Source organism: Galeopterus variegatus, unplaced genomic scaffold (genome assembly GCF_000696425.1).
Source record: "Galeopterus variegatus unplaced genomic scaffold, G_variegatus-3.0.2 Scaffold15079, whole genome shotgun sequence".
Taxonomy (NCBI): Eukaryota; Metazoa; Chordata; class Mammalia; order Dermoptera; family Cynocephalidae; genus Galeopterus; species Galeopterus variegatus.
In genome coordinates, this window is record NW_007741190.1 from 2,922 (window position 1) to 20,923 (window position 18,002).

An 18,002-nucleotide genomic window follows, 5' to 3' on the forward strand; every position below is an offset into this window, starting at 1 on the left:
AGGTTCAACTCAATACTTGTTAATTTAGCTTCTGCTACGTCAAAATTTTAAGTGTCATATCAAATTGGGTTACATTCATTGTAAATAAGAACAGAAGGAATTTATAAAAATAATAATACTTGTAAACTCAACTTATTAAACTATTCAAAATATAAAGAACCTTTTTGAGAACTTCAGAAATATTTATATAATCAATTGCATGTTAATATTTAATAACTTCATCCTCTCACTAACAGTTCTTTTAAACATCTTGACTAAGCAACATTTAATTAGCTGATTTTTAGAATGTAGCTAATTACTCAATGAGCTTTTTTTCTTTAAAATGTTTTGTAATTGAAAATTTCTCCTTTTGGGGCATTTTCCTTAATTAAACTAAATTATTAAGAATATACTCTTCACATTTTCCCCCTTTCATATCCAGATTTTTTACGGNAGCCAAATGGTAAGGTCCAGCTCTAGGCAGTTGTGTGTGTCTGTTCTCAGGGATATCTAGAAGAGTAAAACTGACACCCCCACACAATAGAAGAAACTGTTACTGCGATCTACAATGTCAACGCATCTCTCCCTTTCTCTCCTCTTCCCTCCCTACATTTATTCTCAAAGAGAGTACTTATCTCCAGCATCAGGCTTCCAGAGTTTGCAATTCCGACTACTGGAAAACAAGATAGGTGTTCTTCAGAGTATGAGAGTCCCTTACAACAGAAGACATTATCGTGATAACTTCAGAGGAGAAGATAATGAACTGCTTCTTAAATCTGAGCAGGAAAAATCACTTCTGCAACTAGTGGAGGTATATGCTCTCATATTATTTCTAAGGTTCAACTCAATACTTGTTAATTTAGCTTCTGCTACGTCAAAATTTTAAGTGTCATATCNATGAAGAAATTGAAAGGAAAGAAAGAATATTTACTAATAAAAATCTTGTAGCACAAATTTCTCAAAGCCTTAAAGATTTTGTGTTTCAAATTTATAAATGTTAGTTACAATGTATTTTACATATTTTAAATTTTACCATGTATTCACTTAAAAAAATAATATTTACTTAAAGGCATGGCTGGAAAGAACACCAGGTTTAGAGCTACATGGATTTAATTTCTGGGGAAAGTTTGAAAAAAATATCATCAAAGGCCTGGAAGAGGAATTTACAAGGATTCAGGTATTTATGATGCCAGAAGTTAATATAAATCTACAACAGAACTACTAGGAATTTCATTTTAACAATTTTTTACAGTCCTCTTAATCTTTCATTTTTCTTATATTCTTTTTCTTTCACAAATGTATTTTCTTTAAATATATTACCTTATTGATTTAATTTTCTTTATGTGCAATAAAAATTATACTAAATTAAGGCATTCATTGCAGGCAAGATTTTGTCTATGAAAAATAGCTGAGATTAATAGACTTTTTTCACTTCTACTGAAAATTCCATATTATGATCAATTATAAGCAGAACTAGGCACACAAAGGACTAGCCAAGGTCCTTTTAGCTGTACAACTAAATGCAAGTTGTATTTAACTATACAACTTCCCTTTCACTTTTGTATGTTTGCTGGATCCTTTCTATTGATTCTCAGACAATTTCAATTTTCTTCGCTTAAAAAATACCATTGATTCCTTATTTCCCTCAAGTTACCAGGTCTCACATCCTCTCTTTGTGACTAAATTTCTTGAAAGAGTTGCTTAAATCCTGTATCTTGAGAGGTTTTAAAGCATGGACTTTGAAATCACACTGCCTGTGTTCAAATTCCACCTCTACTTCCTAATAACTATGACAGTAAAGAAGTTATGTAACCTCTCTTTGCCTGACTTTTATCACTGGTTAAAAATATATATATGTGTGTGTGTGTGTGTATACACACACATATATATTCATATCTACTTCAGAGGACTATTATGAGTATGAAATAAAATTAATATTTGTAAAGCATTTAGAAAGGTAGTTAGAATAATTATTTCTTTATCTCTCATCTAATCCTCAACCCACTCTGATATGTCTTTTTGCACCATCATTCATAAATGGCCTCCATGGACGTAAATCCAATGACCACTTTTTAATCTTAATTTTACTTGGCCTCCCAGCAGCATTCAGTACAAATGACTGCTTATTTTTTTTTTCAACATTCTTTTCCCTTGGATATGGTACACACCATTATGTCTGCCTCTCATTCTCTGGCCCTTGTTTCTCTATCTCCTTTACTAGGTCTTATTTCTCTCTCTGACCAACATATAGTGGGGTTTCACAATGCATTGGCTTAGATCCTTTCTGCTGTATCTCTATATTCTTTCATTTGATGATCTCATTCATACCCATAGCTTTAACAGCTTTAACATCTACTTATTCTCCCCAAATTCTCAAACATTTATCTCTAATTTAGATATTTCCTTAGACTTCAGGTCATATATTTAACACCCTACTTCATATTTCCCCCTGGTCCTCTCAGAAACATACCAATAAAACCAAACTTAGAAAATTTCCCTTCCATTCACTCTCTTACCAACTTGATCTTCTATGAGTTAAAGAAGTTTTTCTCCTATAATCCATCTAGTTTGTCACGTCGGACACAGATAAGTGTTTTTGGCACCTCTCTCTTCCTCAACCACTTCTTCAAGATATCACCAAGCCCTACCAATTTTACTTCTGAATAGTTCTCAGATATCTTTCTTTAGTCTACCAACACCACTCAAATGCAAACTTCCCTTGTTCTTCACCTGTCCTAGTCTCTCACCTGTCCTCCCAGTATGGCTCCATTCCAATTTTTCCTCCAAATTGCAGTTTGAGTAATCTTTTCAAAATGCTTAAGGCCTTTTGATGTCTACCTATTGTTTTCAGGATGAAGGTAAAAACCTCAACATGGTCTATAAGGCTTTTAATGATCTCATGTGGTCCAGCCATACTGAGTTTCTTTTGTTAGCTGGGTTTAGCTCTTTGAATTTACCACCACAGTCTTTTGATGTGTTCTCTGGGCTTGGAATGTGCTTCCCTAGGTAAATCTTCTCCAGGTAACTCTTTCCCATTCTTCAGGTCTTGGCTCAAGGAAAACATCTTTAGAAAGATCTTTTCTGACCCCTTTGTACAAGTTATTATGACATTAATAGTGCTCCTGTATAGCATTGTTCATGGTTGCAACTTAATGCTTGGGTGATTATATGTTCAATGTCTTATTCCCACCAGATAATAACCTGTATGAGATCAAGGGAGTCCATTTTTGCTCACAATCTTATCTCTATCACCTTAATATGATGTTTATTGAATAAATAATTGTCAATAATATGCAAACAGTTTCTTACCACACAGTGTGGTTGTTCTGATGAATTGAAAATAACTGGGTTAACTAATTTGCTCCTGCAAAATTAATTTAGTTGTAAGTACAGCATGTTTCATAGGCAAAAAAATAAGAATTTCCTTAAGCCAATCAATAGATATCAAGTGAATAAAATGTAAGAGTGAAAAATAGGTAAGAAACTTTATTTACAGAATGCAATAAAGAATATGGAATTTCAATAAAGTTAACAGTTCTGACTAGGAATTCTTAAGTTTTCCCAAGTGGAATTACCTTACTTCCTGTGTTAAGTAATTGCTGTTTAAAATTAGGTCACTATTAATCATTTCTGGTTACTTCCAATTTTGTCCATCAGGGTCAATTTCTCATAATATTTATGAAGAGAATATTTGAAATTAACAAATCATTTAAAGTTAAATGAAAGTATAGAACCAGTGAGTATGTGGACAGTTCCTTCTTGTGACATAATTTACAAATTGTATATTAGATGACTTGGTAAATACTCCAAGTACACCGTTTCTGCAATTGCGAGTCTCTTTCTCGCAGGCAGTTTTCTAAAATAGGAATCCAGTATTTTGGGGGAAATATTAATGCAGCATTTTTCCTAAAGGCTAACGAAGAGTCAGAGGAAAAAGAGGAACAGATGGCTGAATTTCAGAAACAAAAAGAGGTGTTACTGTCCTTATTTGATGAGAAACGTCATGAACATCTCCTTAGTAAAGGTAGATATTTTTATTCTAAGGATCCCTGGAATGTATGAGTATGAGATTAAAATATAATTTTATAAGACTATCCAGCTTTACTTGGGGGAAATTCAATAAAAATTGATAATTTACTTATGGAAAAAAGAATTGGGTAAATATTATCTATGATAATTCTATGTTAACAGGTTTCTATGCCCAATTTATTTCAAAGACATTAGTAAAATCTTTCATAGCTGTTTCAGATATGAGGAAGTTAACTCACACTCTAAAAGGGGCAGAAATAAAGAGAAATCATTGTAATTATAAATACTATGATAGAGGTAAAAGAAGGAAGGAATAACTACTGTGAAAACAAGTGTGGCTTGGTAGAGGAAATGCTTCCCAGGCCGACCAGGAAAAGCACGCATTTAGATTTTGGTACCACTGATAGAGAGCTATTATTTCCTGACTAATTCATCAGTAATATCAGTACCTTCATTATTTATCTCTTCTCTCTTACCTTTTTAAAACTTTCGTGTCCATTTTGAATTAGAACTTTTATTGTAAAGTATCTCCAAACCTTTCTGAAAATAGGCAGAATAGGCATAAAAATTAATTTTTATAATACCAGTATAAGACACGGTAATACATAAAATTAGTAGTAGATTTTATAAGCTTTAAGGTTGTTAGCCTCACTTTTTTTCTTTGTTTTTTTTTTTTTAAACTTCGGTAAAGAATAGCAAAATATTGTTTTCCTGCAGCTAGGAACAAAGTCTTTCATTAGAGTACATGTATGTGATTTTATGTAATTGTTATGCTCCTGAAAGCCAAGTAAACTACTTTTACGTGAATCAGAGAAAAATACTTTCAAATGATGCTTGGAATGAATCTTTTTTAACTTTCTGAAAAGTAATTCATCATACTATTTTACTTGGAAAATATGTTTTATCCTGGAAGTTAAGTATTTTCCATATCAGGTTCTCCTAACATGACATCCAAAGGTTTAGAAAAATTACAGCTTGCATTTTTTTAGTTTGTCTTTTAGAATACAATGTTAAAATAATGTTTTAAATGTAGGTTTCCAAATTCAAGCTAAGGGATAAAAAGTTTAAACTAAAACTTACATTGCTTTCTAAACATATAAACCATTTAATTATTTAAGGTGATGATACCAAATTAATATATGTCCTAAATTACCTAATAAATTAAAATTTGCTATGTATTTTGCAGGTGAAAGACGAATGTCATACAGAGCACTTCAGGGGGCATTGATGATATATTTTTACAGGTAAAAGCAAATAAAAACAGGGGAGGTGAAAGTTAAAATTAAGGAGTGGGGCCGGCCCCATGGCTCACTCAGGAGAGTGCAGCGCTGATAGTGCTAAGGCCACGGGTTCGGATCCTAAATAGGGATGGCTGGTGCACTCACTGACTGAGCGTGGTGCTGACCACACCATGCCGAGGGTTGCGATCCCCTTACCGGTCAAATAAACAAATAAATAAATAAAATTAAGGAGTGAATATGCATAGTATATCACCTATGAGAGCTTATAAATTGCAATCATAGTTTAATATAGTTATTTAGTTATTGGTGAAAACTTAGAAAATAATTATTAGTGATATTTCAAGAGCTTTTTCTTTTTCTCTTAAATAGTAAGGGTATAACTTTATCCCTGTAGCAGATTAATCACATACACAATCAAATTAATCAAATATCCTTTTTTATTAAAATCTGTAAAATATTATGTGATCTTGTGTCCTAACAAGCCAAAGTTTAATCTCAGAAACTCAGTCATGAAAGGTGATTTGTCATTAAACAATGTTGTAGGGTTATTCTTGTTTTATAAAATGAAAATGAATGGATGAAATGAAAACACCTTATTAACTGTTGTTCTATTTATTCAGCAATTTCAAGTAAAGTTGTTTTCAGTGTCTCAAATGTTTGAGGCGTTCCTTAAATGTCCACCTGCTCTTACTCCACGGGGACGAAGTTCCCATCTTCATGGTTCATGAATTAATTTTGTCATAACAATGAATGGCACATAAGCAGAACAGCTTCAAATACCTATAATTTACAGGATGTCATATTTCTGTGTGTTTATTATATTTTTTGAATCCTCTCAAATCTTTCTCCAGAATGGCTACATAAACAAGATCTTTTGAATCTTTCCCTAAACAATAAGAAAATATATGCCAGTCAGGCTTATACGTACTAAGTAGAAATGTACTAAGAAAGCTGAAGAATTTGATGAAAAAAGGGAAAGAATACATTAGAGGAAATAAAAAGCAGTCTTTCTTTTTGTGTTTTAATATCTGCATAAAAGAAGCTTTTCGACCATTGTTAGCTGGGAAATCTTCTAAGATGGTCTATGTGTCTTCCTTCTAATAAGAATCAATGTAGGTATGACTCTGGTCACTTTATGAACATTACATGGAAGATTCTAGACTTCAAACAAACACTGCAAGTAGTACTGCCCCTATCTCTGTGATGAAGAAACTGAGATTGAGAGAGTAATCCAACGGTGTCACAGCACCTAAGAGGCAGAGTTGGCATTTGTTTCCTGAGCGAACTGATTGTAAAACTCATGTTCTTCCTAACACACTGGATTTGCTTGAATAGATTTCTTCTTCCTATTGTTTTTTCCTTTAGGGAAGAACCTAGGTTCCAGATCCCTTTTCAGCTGCTGACTTCTCTCATGGATATAGACACACTCATGACCAAATGGAGATGTAAGTCCTTTCCCCCACCCCCATATTCTTTCTCCCCCCATCCTGTTCCTTTACCCCCTTTCTCCTTCTATAGGTGTTTGAAGCCTTCTCTCCCGTCTCCTTCCTCCTGTGTGTGAGTGAGCTCTTTTATACAAGTCAGCTTGGCAGTTATTCTTTCACAGGGCCAGCTTATCCAGTGTGCCCAAGAAGCACAGTGCCCAAGTGGCACAGTGCCTAGGGCCCACAATACTTTTGGGTGTTGCTCATGAATATGTTTTGATTTATTTTATCAGAAGAAAAAATGAACTTTAGGTCAAAGAAAATGTTTTACTATATAGTAGCAATATATTCATCCTTTGCCAATGCAGATTTGAAATATAATTTTAATAGTTCTTGTTTCTTTTAAATGAAGGAAGGGACTCATAAAGGCAAAAGTGGCGAGGGTTCATGAAGTCACAGCATGGCCCTGCTCTCTCCTATTGTGTGCATGGGCTAAATGTGACGATAGCTGGAGGAAAGTGCATGTAGCCTGCAGTGTCTGCAGCACCCAGTGGGGTGCTAGGCAACCTGACTGGCTCATCTGGCTCTCACACCTCACATGTGAGCCTTCCATATGGCTAAGTGATATGGTGTCATCCTTTCCTCAGAAGCAATAATCATTGCCATCCTTTGTTTTTAGAACATTGTGGAACTAATAGAGTAAATTTGTGTGTTTGCCTAGATAACCACGTGTGCATGGTGCACAGAATGCTGGGCAGCAAAGCTGGTACTGGTGGGTCCTCAGGCTACCAATATCTGCGCTCAACTGTGAGGTAGGTGAGGGAAATCCTCCTTTTCATCTTGGTGTAAGTTACCAGTTCTTTGTTTCTCTCTATATACGTACATTGTCAAGGAAAAGCTATTTATACTGCTGTTGTCTGAACTGCTAACAGCACATTTGTAGTTAGATTATGATATTCCATTGGATCCTTTGGAAATAACCGATAACATTTTTAATCATAGAACTTCATTATTTTGATCCTGTGACAAAAAAGGGCACAGTACTTTTTGTATGACTTGTGAGGCTATGAAAGAGTTAACAGTATCAGGCAGAAAAGTCTTCAACCCATTCTGGCTCAAGTTTTGACTAGATTAAAATTTTTCTCATTAATTCCACTAATGTCTTCTTGGCTAGATGAATGACATAGCTAAAGTAGTTTCTGATTTCCCAATGTGACTCTATTTTACAGTATAAAACTAATTCCATCTGCTCCAAACGGTGCCCTTTTCATAGTGTTTACAAGGAAAGAGGTCAACATTTGTTGAGGGTATAAAACATGCTAGGAAGTTTTCTAAGGCATTTACATTTTTATTTTATTTAATATTCACAGTATTAGATGAATAGATAGATATGCCAGGAAACTGGAAAACTTACATGGTTCCTAGGAAAAGAAGAATCAGCTCAAGACTAAATTAGATACTCACGTTTAGTCCCCCAAATTCTTTAAATGCATTGCTTTTATCCCTACTCTTACTACCAGATTAGCTCATTTATGAAGTACACAGGTTCAAATTTTTATCCTTTTTACACATCTTCACTTTCTCTAGGAATCAATTCTGTAAGCATGAGTTAATGATTGTACACAGTGAGCACGTGTGGTAGGAACAACGACCACAATCAACATTTCTAGTGTGTCCTTATCTCATTGAATCTTCACAAAAGGCCTGGCCAGCGGAAGGGATTATAGCTTTCATTTCACAGAGTTACAAACTGGGGCACTGAGGTTTAAACAACTTGTCCAAGATCCCACAGGTTGTAGGTGACAGAACAAGGATTTGAACCCAGATTTATTTGACTTTAAAGGCAAAAATGTTCTTCCTCTATAAAACTTCAATAGTTAAAATAGTTGATGAATAAACACAAAAGCAATTTTAATGTTAAAACCACTTTTATAGACACTTATTATGACTCTAAGATGGTATTCCAATTTACTAATCCTTTCATGGCAGTTGCTTGCAGCTACTTTGCAGTTGGAAAATATATTTCAATGAGTCACTAAAAACTCATGTGCCTTAAATATATTACTTTGCATACCATCCTTTAGAAGTAGGAAATGAGAGCACACCTTTGTCATTATAAAGGTAGTATGACAAGAATAAGACTCTGGATTTTTATCCGGACCAACCAAAACACAAAATACTGTTTTATGGGCATAAACTTTGAATAGGAAATAAAAACTAAGCAGTCTTAAAGCTCATACTACATCATATCCAATATAATATGTATATACGATACAACATATAATATATAAAGTAATATAATTGTAATATTGAATACTAATTATTTATGGAGAATATTATCTGGTAAATGAAATTGGTATGGAAAATTTTAAATATTTCACGTTAACAAATCTAAAACATCGGCATAAATGTGTTTCTCCAGTGACAGGTACAAGGTGTTTGTAGATTTATTTAACCTTTCAACATATCTGGTTCCCCGACACTGGATACCGAAGATGAACCCCATCATTCACAAATTCCTTTACACGGCTGAATACTGCGATAGCTCCTACTTCAGCAGTGATGAATCAGAATAAAATCATCTGCGAAATCTATGAAGAACATTGATTTCTCAGTCTGTTTTTGATTTTCTATGAATTTTCATGAATATACAAAGAATCTTAATGTAATGTATGTACATACATAGTTCAGTCCTGTGTTGTTCTGACTCAATTCTGAAAATAATTTTATTACCTTTTATGATGTTTAAGATGATATCAGATTAAGCATTATGATGAGAAATAACTATTAAATCTTAACATTGTACATTAGGTATTTTCCTATTAAAAATCAAATTTCCTCTGATACTTACCTTAATGTAGCTACTTAATGTAATCATTATCTCATTGTTTCATAATTTATAAGCTTGTAAACTTCACTTATTTCAAATATTTTATACAATAAAACATGTCATTCTGCACAGACTTAATTAAACAAAATTTTTTAAATAGTAAAATTTGTCTTTTGCCGTGTATTGTTTTTGAAACATTATTTGTATTTGTTAGGAATCTTGATGTCCAATGACAGAAATCTATTTGAATCTTGATTAGAGGGGATTTACTGGATAATTACTCCATTAGCTCATAGAATTCAAAGAAGCATTGTCCAACAAACCTTAAAAGAGAGCCCAGGGAACTCTGATGCCACAGGCACTGGATCCAATTCCTGGAATAATATATTTCTGGGAAACTATGAGGATCCTTTTTGTCTCATCTCTTCTTCTCTGTAGGTGTTAACGTTATTCTTTCCTGTCATAGACCAGTTCCTTCCTCTGGCTGGGCCCCAGCTTCCAGAACCTTTGGGCTCACAGAAGGGCAAAGGTGCTCTTTTTCCCAGTTTTAATGCTTGTGGTCTCAGAGGTAGAGTCAACTTTACTGCATGGCAGAATTGAGGTAGGAACAAGTTAACAGTTCCCTCAAAGAAGGACAGTCTTTCCAGAAGAAGGGACAGGTAAACAGACTAACAGCGATCCACTTCACTTCTAATTAAAAGTATTAGACTAAGAGTTTAGATCAGACATGAGTTTTATTCTTCTTTTTCTAGTTTGGCCAGGATATTGGTAATACTTAGTTAAGCTTCTTTTAAGGGAGGGAATACATAATATTATCAAATGAATCTAAAGAGTACATCAACCTTGACCTAGAGTGATTATAGCTAGCAAGCAGTAAGTTCTTGATTTTAATTACAAGCTTTTTCTGATAAGAATCATATCATCTAGTTTGTCTCTAAATTACATATAATTGTTCTTGCCTACATCACTTTTGTGTGTTTGTTTGTGTGTGTATACAGAGTACAAGATGGTGGTTAAGCTGAAAAAGTACAGAGGCAAACAGCATGGTGTCTAAAGACACTAGCTTTGAAATCAGCAAGCTTGAGAGCAAATTTTGACTCTGTCATTTATTAAACAATCCACTCTGTTACAAACACAATTGAAGCCCCAGTTTCCTATCTATGTGGGGATAAAAGAACTTCTTTTATAATCTTTGCTTTTTCTCATAAATAATGAAGAAATATGTTCATAGCTGTTTTGCCACCAAAATCTTTTGGAATCTTGGAGTAAATGCTATTTCTCAAGGTTTATCCCTCTTTTAGAATGCAGAGTGATTGGACTTGGTTCTTCACATCTATATTTCTTAGTGTGACTAAGCTATTAGTTGCAAGAGTTTTTTTCAAAGAATATATCAGTAATTCTTAATGTAAATACCAAAACAGTTTATAATGCCAGTTCCTACCCTTGCCCCATTCAAACTTGCTTCTAGTGTTGAGGATCCACTTTAAATTATAATTCTTAAGTGGGATAAAAATCACTGTAAGGTTGACTAATTTCGCATTCATGTTGAGATTTTTGAAAACCCACATCCAGGAACATGTTGATGATTTTCATTATGACTCTCAATTATTATGTGAAGATTTCATAACTTTCCCTAAGCCTTACTGGGTGAAGTCTAAGTAGTTTGCTATGGCTGGAGCACATCATCTGCCTGTGTAGCGCAGAAGCAACTATGGTTGAGAAGGCAGATAGGAACTTCTTCATGAAGGCTCATTTAAAAGAGTTTGCATATTATTTTAGAGGCACTGGGGAGTCCCTAAATGGTTAAAAGACAAAACAAAACAGAGGAATGACATGATAACTTTTAACTTTTAAAACTTTTAACTTTTATTAACTTTTAGAAATGTAAATCCAGGGGATATGTAGTAAATGTATTATAGTAGCATCCTTCATAATCACCTGACCTCTGGTCTGCAGATTATACTTTAAGAACCTCTAGATTAAGGGACATGGAGTTTAGTGAGTAGACTACTGGATAGTGGTGGTAAGAGATATTTAAGAATATGCGTGTAAGAAAGGACAGTAGAAGTGGAGAGGAGGTAGGTGATTAAGTGATGGGTTACCAAGGTATTTTTGACCTGATTAAATACCTAGAATTTCCCTTAATTCTATTGATTGAGTGATTACATGTTGATGCTGTTAACCAAAATAGAGATTCTAGGACATGAAGGAGCTTTTGGGGGGCTGGTGGTGAGGTAGGATGATAAATGCAATATTGGAGACATTGAGATTAAAGTGTCCTATGGAGAAAACCAAAAATTGGATGTATGGATTAGGAGCTGAGAAAAATCTGGGTGGCTGTTAAGCACACTAATGCTGTGTTAACAAAATGTAAGCCATACTCTCAAGGAAAGGTTCTTTTTAACCCAAAACCAAACACAGGTTGTTTTATTATAAATGTCATCAAAATCCAGAACACCTGAGAGGTATTATTTTGAGATTTTAAAAATCCTTTAGTGTTTAGAACAAAATATTAGAAAAATATTTATATCATATAGAAAGTTAGTAACTGAACACAAACTAGAATAATCAGGACATAGTTCCTTTCTGGCATATTTGGATAATTAGAATATTTATTAAAATGTCACATTCATCATCCTGGAATATTTCTAAACCTGAGTCAACACATATTTTTTTGAGATTGCTTCTGGTTGATGTAAAAAAAGAAATACATCATTTTGTTTTTGATTTCCTTTTTCCAATAAGGTGGATGAATTAATAAAGACCAAACATGAGAGGAAAAATGGAATGTCCTTGGATATTTTAGTGGTCTTTGCTGCATTTAAATTTTCATCTTTGTTAAGATATTCTACATTAGAAAGCAGTCACGAAATTGAGAAAAACATACATACGTAATATCTGATATGATTTTCTTATATTAACTCATTTAGTATAGTTGTGTTTACATGCAAACAGAAGTTCAACTCATTTGCTCTGAGGTTCTCACACAGCCACACAAGAAGTGGCTTGTTTCTCAGTTGCAGGATATAAGCAGCACATAGTGTCCTTTCTACGCACACAGGGTTATTGATCTCTGCTGAGGATACAAGTTAATCAGAGCTGCAATAGTGCCTCAGTACTTGAAACTACTTACGCCATTAATGAGGCAAGAGAAATCATAGGCATCAAGACGGGGAACCAAGTAAAAGCCAAAGCAATGCACACAGAAGCAGTCGGGATGGAGACTGGAAAAACTAAGCAGATAACTTAAACAGAGTCTGGGAAAATCACATTGGGGCTGATATCCTAGGTTAAGAGATTGGAGTTTGAAAGGAGGGTTCCTACACATCATGGGAGGAAGAAAGACTCAAGGTTCTGATGTTGATAAAGGGCTTAGAAACAAAGGGAGCCAAGTGATTAGAAAATAGAAATGGAAAGTAAACCATCAGACTTAGTTTTTTAGTCAGGAAAGCCAAACTCAGGAAAACTTAGGAGTTACAAAGTAAAGAGTAAGAGAAGGAGAGTGACAAAATGTGGGAAAATAGTGTATTCTCTAACATAGGAAGAACAAAGTAAGAAGTAATATCTATTGAATTCCTCCAGACAATGAAAATGTCCAAATAATAACTTGTCTTGCTGGAATGCTACTTGAGATTTATTATTGCATAGTTGCCATACTGGTTATTTCATTTCAGTCAATTTAACCATTTCTTTTGAAAAGAGGTTTTGCCCTTTTGTTTCCTTTTGCATTGTTCAAAGAGCAAGCATCATTTGTTGAGGTAAAGCAATTGGTATTTCAAACTCTTATCATACACCATCTCAAATGGCTGCTAATATAATTGCTCAAGGCACATATAATTTAAGGTTAGCCATTCTTGTATATTGGGGTAATCTAAGGTTAATGATTACATTCTACAAAGGAAAATAAATTCTTATCACTTCATTAATCCTACCTAAATTTTCTCAATAAGAACAAACAACAAAAACAATAAGCAAACAAAAACAATCAATAGCTTCTTCAAATGGAAAGGGACCTAAAATATCTCCTAATCTGACTTTCCTCCCAGAGTAGGCAACTGTTCCATAGATTTCACTGCAGGCTGGGGTGCTGGGGCTTTGGCTGTCCATCCTCTTATAAGAAGGGAACATTACACGACTTAGTTTAAATAGTATTACTAGGTTGTAGAACCTTTTCTAGGTAGTGCTGAAGCTTGAATTGAATAATGCTTAGAATGAAGTACTATGTTACAATGCATTATGAAAACCTTCATTTTTGTAGCTGTTTCCTGATCTGCCCAACGTATCACACAAAGACAGCAGAAACGGAATCTGCAATACCTAAGGAAAAAACATTTTTAGTATGAGTCTATTTCCTCTTTAGATGCCTTTTAAGTAGAAAATTAAAACTTAATTTTCATTTTGTTTCAGAAAGTGTTAGTATCTACTAAGAAAATAACTTAATGGTTATTGCTACCTGTCAGTATAAAGATGGCAACCTCAAAAGCAAATATTAGAAGAGATGATGCCTGACATTTTTGTTTATAAAAAATGTCTTATTCTGGTGATAGAACAGGTCACTCGCATGGGTTCTACTTTATGGAAAGATTGAACAATAGTCACTAGAGTGAATCAGTACAAAGTCATAGTTTTCTTTAACTCTCTTTTATCAGTCTCACAATCTGGAAGGTTCTGCAATTTCTAAAAAGTTGTCCATATGTTAGAACTGATTGTAACAAGAAATTAGTTGTTCTCATATGCAATTTAATTTGGGTCTAGCTTGATTCAGAAAATTTGTTGATTTTATTGATCAAAAGTTTTAGAATATAGATTTGAATACAGATTTTAGAATACAGTTTAAAATACTTAACTAGCTATGTTAGTTTGGCTTGTGGTTAATTTTTTAAAAATACGTTATTCAGTAAAAACAGCATTCTTGCTGTTTGCCTAACCCTCTCAATTTCAGTGGATATTTTGCTAGAATTTTATAGGTAAAAAGTGGCATATTAAGTGACAAAAAATGTTGATGCTCAGATTTTCATATATTTTGATACAAAGAAAAACTGGTTCTTCATAATAATTGAGCAAGTTTTATAATACACAAATTAAGACAAATTTTATACATTCACAAGGAGATATTTCGGGGGAAATTCAGCCTCTGTAGTTGAGTGTTAATCTGATTTTTGAAGTAGATAACTTTGGTAAAATATTACTTTATCTTATGTTTTAATATATATATGTCATATATATAGTTACTTTTTACTACAGTCCCTCTTCCTTTTTAAAATGTGAATATGTGCTATAATGCCTCTTTTTAAAACACTCTTTTATTTTTATCAATTGGTTAAAGCATGGAAATTATTACTACAAAAGTGATTTGAGCACATTGGAAGCATACTATAAACTGGACAGGTTTGTAATTTTAATATATTCAAATAATTTTCCTTGATATTTATCCTGGAGTTTTAAACACAAATTCATGACTTACCACAAACATTACTTCCCAGTTTAACATGGGCATAGCCATCTACTCCCCATAAACGTCCCCATGAGTTTCGCACAATCCAGTATGGAATAATTCCTACAAAACATAAAATGGTGACAAACGCTGACAAACTATATTTGTTACAGATGCATAATTTTTTAATTTAAAGTTGGATTCTTGATAAGTACAGTAGGTGTGAGGAAAAAAACTATAAATGAACTGTAACACTAACTTAAACTAGCTAGGTAAACTTGAGCTATAACTAGTATCACACTCCAATCAATAGAAATATATGTTTAAATTCATTCTGTTTAATACAGAAACTGCATAAAATGAAAACAAGCATACATTTCTGGGAAATTAACAAAAGAAAAAAAAATTGTTAAATATGTATGGTAAAGTAATAAGCACTTCTCTTTACCCAGCAATTATCCTAAATATTCCAGATAAGAATGCACAATATTTAAATCAAGAATTGCCATCATTTTAACAAGGTAGTTGCCAAAAAATTAACAGGTGGAACCAGACGTGATATTTACACCTGGAAGATTACTGAGAAGATTTCATAAGGGCTCAGACCTAGCAGAATCAATTTATTTTTTCTGTGTTTTAAATTACAACTTAAAAAAAATTTTTCCAGTTCATTTTTTAATTGAAACATAATTGATTACACATATTATGGGGTACAGAGTTGATGATCAGTATTTGTGTACAATATGTGATGATCAAATCAGTGTTGTTATTATTCTCCTCCTTTCCCACCTCTAGTAACCATAGGTCTGTTCTTTCCTTCTGGAAGTTCAATGTATTATTTTGGTATCTCTCTCTGTCCCTCCCTTTCTCTCTCTGTCTGTTCTCATTTATGAGTGAAGATATATGATATTTCTCTCTCTTTTCCTGCCTTATTTCACTTAACAAAATTTTGTCCAAGCTTATCCATGTTCCTGCAAATGGCAGAATTTCATTCTTTTTTTATGGCTAGGTAATATGCCGTTGCATGTATACAACATTTTCCTTATCCAGTTGTGTGTTGATGGACACTTACTTGGTTGCATATCTTGGCTACTGTAAATACAGCTATGAGATGAACATGGGAGTTCAGGTATCCCTTCAACATGATGATTTTGATTCCTTTTGGTATATACTCAGAAATGGGGTTGCAGGAATTCATGGTAGTTCTATTATAGTTGTTTAAGAGGCATCCACACTGTTTTCCATAATGGTTTCCCTGATTTACAGTCCACCAAGAGTGTAGAAGAGTTTCCCTTTTTCCACATCCTCGCTAGCATTTGTGATTCTCTGTTTTTTTGGCAATAGCCAGTCTAACTGAAGTGAGATAATATCTCCGTGTGTTTTTGATTTGCATTTCCCTGATGATTAGTAATACTGACCATTTTTTCATGTGTCTGCTGGCCATTTGTATACCTTCATTTTGGAAATGTTTAATTAGCTACTTTGCCCAATTTTTAATTGGATTTTTTTGTTTTCTTTTTTTACTGTTAAGTTGTTTGAGTTCCTTGTTTACTCTGGATATTAACCCATTATCAGATGTATAGTTTGCAAATATTTTCTCCCATTCTGTAGATTGTCTTTTCACTCTGTTGATTGTTTCCTTTGCTGTGCAGAAGCTTTTTAGTGTGATCTACTCCCATTTGTTTATTTTTTCTTTTCTTGGTGTGCTTTTGGGGTCTTATTCATAAAGTCTTTGCCCAGACCTACATCCTGAAGTGTTTCCCCTATGTTTTCTTCTAGCAGTTTTATAGTTTCAGGTCTTATACTTAAGTCTTTAATCGATTTTGAGTTGATTTTGATATATGGTGAGAGGCATGGGTCTAGTTTCATTCTTCTACACATAGATATCCAGTTTTCCCAGCACCATTTGCAGAAGAGTCTGTCCTTTCCCTACTGTAGGTTCTTGGTGCCTTTCTCAAAGATTAGTTGGCTGTAAGTACCTGGGTTGATTTCCAGGTTCTCTATTCTGTTCCATTAGTCCTTGTGCCCTTTTTTATGCCAGTACCATGATGTTTTGATTACTATAGCTTTGTAGCATAGTTTGATGTCAGGTAGTATAATAACTACAGCTTTATTTTTTTTTCTCAGGATCTCTTTGGCTATTTTTGGTCTTTTGCTATTCCATATGAATTTAAGGATTATTTTTTTCTAGTTCTGAGAAGAATGTCACTGGTATTTTGATGGGAATTGCATTGAATCTGTAGATCACTTTGGGAAGTATGGACATTTTCATGATATTAATTCTTCCAATCCATGAACATGGAATGTCTTTCCATCTTTTGATGTCCTCTTTAATTTCTTTCAGCAGTGTTTTGTAGTTCTCATTGCAGAGATATTTTACCTCTTTGGTTACATTTATTTCTGGTATGGTATTTTGTTCTTTTGGTGGCTATGGTAAATGAGCTTGCTTTCTTGATTTCTTTTTCTGCTTGTTTATTCCTGGAGTTTAAGAATGCTACTGATTTGTTTGTATTGATTTTTTATCCTGAAACTTTACTGAATTTGTTATTGAGTTCTAGAACCAGCAGTATAAAGAATCTCTGAACTAGAAGACAAGGTTTTGAATTAACATTGTTGGACCAAAATAGAAAAAGAAAAAATAATTGAAAAAAATGAAGGAAACCTATGAAATCTTTCTGATAACTGTAAGCATATGAACATCCATATTATGTTTGTCTTATGTAACATGATTATTCCAGGGAAAGGAAAAGGAAAAGGCATTAAAAACATGTTTAATGAAATAATAGCTGAAAACTTCTCAAATATTGGGAGAGATACAGTCTTACAGATCCAAAAAGCTCAAAGATCCCCAAACAGATTCAACCCAAAAAGTACCTCCTCAAGAAATATTATAATCAAATTATCAAGAGTCAAAGACAAAGAAAGAATTCTAAAAACAGCAAGAAAAAAGCATCAAATTACCTATAAGGCAATCCCCATCAGGCTAACATCAGACTTCTCATCACAAACTCTACAGGCCAGGAAAGAGTGGATCAACATATTCAAAGTGCTAAAAGAAAAAAAAA

At 33.6% G+C, this 18,002-nt stretch overlaps 1 protein-coding gene and 1 long non-coding RNA gene across 2 annotated transcripts; one reads left to right on the top strand and one right to left on the bottom strand.

Moving 5' to 3' along the window:
• Positions 1–547: 547 nt before the first annotated feature.
• Positions 548–9,249, top strand: LOC103582154 (tryptophan 2,3-dioxygenase). Its single transcript, XM_008563827.1, has 7 exons — positions 548–790; positions 1,049–1,156; positions 3,892–4,003; positions 5,195–5,252; positions 6,615–6,694; positions 7,395–7,485; positions 9,096–9,249. The coding sequence occupies exons 1-7, from the start codon at positions 548–550 to the stop codon at positions 9,247–9,249; spliced, it is 846 nt and encodes a 281-aa protein (XP_008562049.1).
• A 2,095-nt stretch (positions 9,250–11,344) lies between these two features.
• Positions 11,345–15,056, bottom strand: LOC103582153. The gene is made up of 2 exons (XR_549728.1): positions 14,968–15,056; positions 11,345–13,820 (listed from the first exon to the last, which is right to left on the bottom strand). It is a non-coding gene; the product is annotated as an uncharacterized LOC103582153 (long non-coding RNA).
• Positions 15,057–18,002: the final 2,946 nt, after the last annotated feature.